We start from the raw sequence: 6,989 nt of genomic DNA, 5'->3' as shown, positions 1-6,989 counted from the left end.
ACCTCCGGGCCTGGGACGCAGCTTGAAGGATCGTGGGCGCCGGCCGGCCGGAGCTACAGGTACTCCCAGGCACTCCGTGGGCAGCTCAGCCGGGCTACTAGTCGCGAGGTGTCCTTTCGACGCGGAGCTCGCTCGTTTGCAGGACCCGCTCGGCTCCTACTCCCTTTCTCAGTTTGTGACTCCGGCCCTGAGCGGCATGTCACTTTCTGTTGACAAGGAAGAGCTTTTAGTCCGTGTTCAGAGACCTCCTAGTATTAGTCTTCAAGTGGTTTCTGGGTTTTTATTCTTTTGACATTTATTTACAGAAACAACTTACTAGTTGGCCAAATCTCATCACCTGTAAGGGATTCACGCCTAATAGTGCCAGTACTCCTTACAGATACTTATATGGATGTGTTTTATGGCAGGGTATATATAACACGTAGGAATTTCAAAACTCAGTAGAAGGCTAATTACTGAAGTCTTACGTTAAAACTAACTACTTCCTTACTTTTTCTGTTTTTTGTTTTTTTCCCCAAAAGGGGAATGCAAGCAGACGTTTCCTGATGATCAAATAGACAAGCTGCTGTTGGCAAATTGGGGACTTCCTACAGCTATTCTGGAGAAATATCACAGTTTTGGTGTAAAAAAGATGTTTGAATGGCAGGCAGAGTGCCTTTTGCTTGGACAAGTCCTGGAAGGAAAGAATTTAGTCTATTCAGGTATTCAAATTTGTGCAAATTAATTTCTGTACCATTTTTAAGGCATTATGAATGTAAAGAATGCTCTACTGAGGTAAGGCAGATGAAATTTATAACTAGATAAAGTCTTAAAATATATGAAAAGCAAAGTTTCATAATATGCATACGTAAGTTGTGAAAATCCCATTATATGGTGGGGTGGGGAAAGGCAAAACCCCTGCAGTTTAAAGAGTTATCTGCTTGCCTTTCCTCTGAACAAACATTCATCCCAGTGTGAGCATGCAGTATGAGATGTGAATGTGTTCTTCCCACAGTTGATCTCAGTTGCCTTTCAGTGTGTGAACATTTTACAATACATATCTGTTTATAAGTTGACCTGCTCATACAGGAGTATATACATAAAACCCTATGTAATAATATACTTTATGAAAGGTTATATGGGCTTTCAAAAGTAATTTTGACTTATAAAACTTTTAACCATCGGTCTTTAGAATACTGACTTTAGAATCTAATCACTTGGTAAGATCAGTTTTCTCTGAAGTTGTGAGTTATCCAGATTTTTCATTATGGCTGCCAAAAATAGCTAGGAAATTTACTATCAATAGATATAAATTCTCAATGGATATGTTGAGTTTGAATAAACTCCGGGAGATAGTGAAGGACAGGGAAGCCTGGTGTGTTGCAGTTCATAAGGTCCCGAAGAGTGTGACACGACTTGGTGACCGAACAACAAGATACAAGTTCAGGCTGTTTACTGGCTGTGTAACCTTGCAGGTTACTTGAGAGACAGGAGGAGAGAGGGAGTGAGAGCGCACATAGAAAGCATGAGTGCCTGGTTGTGGGCTTAGAAAAGTTTTTGGCACATAGGAAGTACTCTTTACTAACTGCTAGTGGCAGTTAGTGGTAGTTGTAGAGTGCACTGACAATTTCAATTGCTTAAATACTTGGGTGTCATTCATAACTCTGGTCACCAACTTGCATAAATTTATCACTGGGTCCAGTGTCTGTTACCTCATATATCTTGATTATGATCAATACTGTTTGTTCTTGGGTACATTACCTAGTTTACTATCATCTTCTAGATTATGCAATAGCTTTGTAACCAGATGTTCACGCTGGTTTTAGAAAAGGCAGAGGAACCAGAGATCAAATTGCCAACATCAGGTGGATCATCGAAAAAGCAAGAGAGTTCCAGAAAAACATTTATTTCGGCTTTATTGACTATGCCAAAGCCTTTGACTGTGGGATCACAATAAACTGGAAAATTCTGAAAGAGATGGGAATACCAGACCACCTGACCTGCCTCTTGAGAAACCTATATGCAGGTCAGGAAGCAACTGTTAGAACTGGACATGGAGCAACAGAGTGGTTCCAAGTAGGAAAAGGAGTACATCAAGGCTGTATATTGTCACCCTGCTTATTTAACTTCTATGCAGAGTACATCATGAGAAACTCTGGGCTGGAAGAAGCACAAGCTGGAATCAAGATTGCCTGGAGAAATATCAGTAACCTCAGATATGCAGATGACACCACCCTTATGGCAGAAAGTGAAGAGGAACTAAAAAGCCTCTTGATGAAAGTGAAAGAGGAGAGTGAAAAAGTTGGCTTAAAGCTCAGCATTCAGAAAACGAAGATCATTTCATCCAGTCCTGTCACTTCATGGCAATAAATGGGGAAACAGTGGAAACAGTGTCAGACTTTATTTTCTTGGGCTCCAAAATCACTGCAGTAGGTGATTGCAGCCATGAAATTAAAAGATGCTTACTCCTTGGAAGGAAAGTTATGACCAACCTAGATAGCATATTCAAAAGCAGAGACATTACTTTGCTACCAAAGGTCCGTCTAGTCAAGGCTATGGTTTTTCCTGTGGTCATGTATGGATGTGAGAGTTGGACTGTGAAGAAGGCTGAGCGCCGAAGAATTGATGCTTTTGAAGTGTGGTGTTGGAGAAGACTCTTGAGAGTCTTTTGGACTGCAAGGCGATCCAACCAGTCCATCCTAAAGGAGATCAGTCCTGGGTATTCATTGGAAGGACTGATGAAGCTGAAACTCGAGTACTTTGGCCACCTCATGCAAAGAGTTGATTCATTGGAAAAGACTCTGATGCTCGGAGGGATTGGGAGCAGGAAGAGAAGGGACGACAGAGGATGAGATGGCTGGATGGCATCACCGAGTTGATGGACATGAGTCTGAGTGAACTCCAGGAGTTGGTGATGGACAGGGAGGCCTGGTGTGCTGCGATTCATGGGATGGCAAAGAGTCGGACACGACTGACCGACTGAACTGAACTGAACTGAATCTTTTCTTTCTGCTCTTCCTTTGCTTCTGCAGCCAAAGTGAACTCTGTAAAGGACATTTATGAATTTGTCACTCCTTTTCACGTTCACCTAACTCACTAATCACTCTCCATTGCTTTCAATATAAATTTCTTACGTGGTAGGATTATAAAGCTTTTTTTCTTGTGACACTTTCATGTCTCTTTTACTGCCCTGCTTGTGGCAACCTACTCCAGTATTCTTGCCTGGGAGATCCCATGGAGAGAGGAGCCTGGCAGGGCTACAGTCCATGGGATCATGAGAGTCTGACACGACTGACTGACTAAACCTACCTACCTACTTGTATTTTTTGTTTCAGGCATTCAATTACCATCTTCTGAATACACCAACTTTCCTTTAGATCTTTACACATGCTGTTTTTTTCTGCTTGGGATTCCTTTCTTTTTCCCTTTTTTGCTCCTTTGAAGTTCTGTTTCCTTTCCATAAACCCTTATAGCTCTTGTCCTTCAACGTCTATCATAGCTTCTATTACAATGTATTTAAACTTTTTATTTCCTCACAGCAGGGCTTTTAACTATTCAGTACTTAAAGGAAACGATCTTTAGGTGTAAGCTAGGTACTCAGTAATATTCATCATTTATTGCTGATATAAAGATTTCTTTGTCTCTGTTTTTCACTGGGAGAGTATTTAGAAAGCTGGTTTAAAGTTGGGCATTTCAGGGTTATAAAGGTTTCAAATGATAGGTGGTGGTGCTTTAGTTGCTAAAGTTGTGTTCTACTCTTGCGACCCCATGGACTAGTCCTCCAGTTTCCTCTCTCCATGAGATTTCCCGGGTAAAATACTGGAATGGGTTGCCATTCCCTCCTCCAGGGGATCTTCCCAACCCAGGGATCAAACCCACATCTCCTTTATTGGCAGGTGGGTCCTTTACCACTGAGCTACCAGGGAAGCCCTAATGATAGTTTGTTATTGTTGTCCAGTTCAGTTCAGTTCACTTCAGTCACTCAGTCATGTCCGACTCTTTGTGACCCCACGCCAGGCCTCCCTGTCCATCACCAACTCCCAGAGTTCACTCAGACTTACGTCCATCGAGTCAGTGATGCCATCCAGCCATCTCATCCTCTGTCGTCCCCTTCTCCTCCTGCCCCCAATCCCTCCCAGCATCAGAGTCTTTTCCAATGAGTCAACTCTTCGCATGAGGTAGCCAAAGTACTGGAGTTTCAGCTTTAGCATCAGTCCTTCCAAAGAAATCCCAGGGCTGATCTCCTTCAGAATGGACTGGTTAGATCTCCTTGCAGTCCAAGGGACTCTCAAGAGTCTTCTCCAACACCACAGTTCAAAAGCATCAATTCTTTGGCGCTCAGCCTTCTTCACAGTCCAACTCTCACATCCGTACATGACCACAGGAAAAACCATAGCCTTGACTAGATGGACTTTTGTTGGCAAAGTAATGTCTCTGCTTTGAATATGCTGTCTAGGTTGGACATAACTTTCCTTCCAAGGAGTAAGCGTCTTTTAGTTTCATGGCTGCAGTCACCATCTGCAGTGATTTTGGAGCCCCCCAAAATAAAGTCTGACACTGTTTCCATTGTTTCCCCATCTATTTCCCATTAAGTGATGGGACCAGATACCATGATCTTCGTTTTCTGAATGTTGAGCTTTAAGCTAACTTTTTCACTCTCCACTTTGACTTTCATCAAAAGGCTTTTTAGTTAGCCTTGAGCTATTTAGTCACTGGATATGATTTAAAGCATTTATTAATGCACTATATCAAATATTACTCATTTTTGTGATGATCTTGTGGAATAACATCTTTTAGCTCCTACAAGTGCTGGGAAGACTCTGGTTGCTGAGCTACTTATTTTGAAGCGGGTTTTGGAAATGCGGAAGAAAGCTCTTTTTATTCTACCCTTTGTTTCTGTGGCTAAAGAGAAGAAATACTATCTCCAGGTAATTTTTTGTTTTACGAAGTTTGAAATTTTGAAAGGCCTATTATTGGCAGCTTTGGTTTTACTCATTTGAAATAGAATTATAAAAGCAATTGGAAAATAAAATTTCTTTCTTTACATCTCAATCCATGGGATTACAAGAGAGTGGTACATGACTTAGCAAGTAAACACCACCAATGTAGCTTTAAAAGTTGACCATTTATGAGAGGAAACTTTAAAATTACTGCGTAAAAGAGAAAGGACAGTTAAATCAAGAGTAATTGGTGAAAAATATATAAAAACTTAAAATATTCCTTAGAAAATAGAGTGCTTTAATTAGCATATAAATGTGCAGATTAAGAATCAACATCTTAAGTGAATAGTAGGACTAAGCTGAAGCATGGAAAGGAAGTATGTTTGAGGAAGCATATCCCATCCTAATTGAGGGAACATTTGGGAACATAAGAGGATGAAGAACAGGCTCCATTGATGCTTATGTGCAGCTCTAGTTGTGTGTTCTGTTCTGCTATTCTGCAAAAATGAATAGTAGCAGTATATATTTGTGTGATACATGGTCTTTTAAGGCATTTTTACAAGTATAATACTTCATTAAATAGAATAAAATTTATTCTTATTTCTGCCGTGAAAAAATATGCTTTTGGAATGGCAAGATTATTGTACTGGTAATCCAAAAAATCTGAGTTCTAGTCCCAGTTTTGCCACTAACTATGTCTTCAGGCCAGACATGTAATCTGCTGGATTCAATTTTTCATTGGTAAAATGAAACTATGGGTTAACTCAATAAATACTCAGAAACATTTTATTGAATGAATAGCTCTAAAATTCAATGGTTCTGTAAATTTTTTTAACGTTATTTCAGAGACCAAATAGCCAACAAAGCTGGTTCTACATGGTAACATCTTTTCAACTTAGACCAAAGTAGGAAAATGATGTAAGGATCCTTTTTATTGAGAAGGTATGTTAGTTAAAAGTTAAACTAAAAAAAAAAACCACCCATTGCATTTGAGTTTTGAAACCCTTTCTTTTGTTATATTAAAAAAAAACTAGGTTTTAGAGAGATAATGAAAATATTTTCCTCATGAAGTATAAATTTGTTTCTGAACATATTACATTAGTGTTAAAGAAGGAACTAGTTTCTTGCTTGTTTATTAGATAAAAAATGTTAGTGCTTAAGGTAATTTTTGTTTTCTTCTGTAAGGCTCTTTCTTCTATAAGGAACTTGTAGAACTCATTAAGTATGCCATTTTATTCAACTCTGTCTTAATAGAAAATCCCTCTACTGAGTTTTGTCAATTCTAAATCTTATTTTTAGCGTTTGATTCTAAAAAGAATCAATGTGCCTTGACCAGGAATAAGCACCAGTTGTCTGATAAATGTCTTTTGATACTTATATCTATGCTTGGGGAAAGAACCAATTCAATATTCATAAATTTTCAATTCTTATTTTTCTGTTTTACTCAAATTAGAGTCTATTTCAGGAAGTAGGAATAAAAGTAGATGGTTACATGGGCAGTACCTCCCCAACAAGGCATTTCTCTTCTTTGGATATTGCTGTCTGCACAATTGAGAGAGCCAATGGTCTGATCAATCGCCTCATAGAGGAAAATAAGATGGATCTTTTAGGTAAGTAAATAAAGAAATAAGTGTATACTTTCTCTGTTTTTGATAGAATGGTGTGGAGCCATTATGATTTCTGTATATCTTATGTTTTATTCTAATGTGTGTCATCTTCTGGAGGTAAGAATTGGCATCTGTAATGTTAGGAACTCTGTTAAAAAACGTTTTGCATCCTTCTGATGTTATTGACTCTACTTACATGGCATCTGGTCCCATCACTTCATGGGAAATAGATGGGGAAACAGTGGAAACAGTGTCAGACTTTATTTTTTTGGGCTCCAAAATCACTGCAGGTGGTGACTGCAGCCATGAAACTAAAAGATGCTTACTCTTTGGAAGGAAAGTTATGACCAACCTAGATAGCATATTCAAAAGCAGAGACATTACTTTGCTACCAAAGGTCCGTCTAGTCAAGGCTATGGTTTTTCCTGTGGTCATGTATGGATGTGAGAGTTGGACTGTGAAG

At 39.3% G+C, this 6,989-nt stretch overlaps 1 protein-coding gene across 1 annotated transcript in view; it reads left to right on the top strand.

Annotated features, from left to right (window-relative positions):
- Position 1: 1 nt before the first annotated feature.
- The window catches only part of POLQ (polymerase (DNA directed), theta), a gene marked incomplete at its 5' end in the record, with an annotated part of 107,105 nt that continues 100,117 nt past the window's right edge, over positions 2–6,989 (top strand). The window contains 4 exons of the mRNA XM_010845421.1: positions 2–59; positions 522–701; positions 4,777–4,907; positions 6,373–6,529. Of these exons, the coding sequence (XP_010843723.1) occupies positions 2–59; positions 522–701; positions 4,777–4,907; positions 6,373–6,529 (526 nt within the window). The remainder of the gene's footprint in view (positions 60–521; positions 702–4,776; positions 4,908–6,372; positions 6,530–6,989) is intronic.

The sequence above is a fragment of the Bison bison genome, unplaced genomic scaffold (assembly GCF_000754665.1).
Source record: "Bison bison bison isolate TAMUID 2011002044 unplaced genomic scaffold, Bison_UMD1.0 scf7180017864215, whole genome shotgun sequence".
NCBI lineage: Eukaryota > Metazoa > Chordata > Mammalia > Artiodactyla > Bovidae > Bison > Bison bison.
Note: the sequence above shows the minus strand (reverse complement) of the source record. Positions and strands in the feature narration are given on the sequence as shown.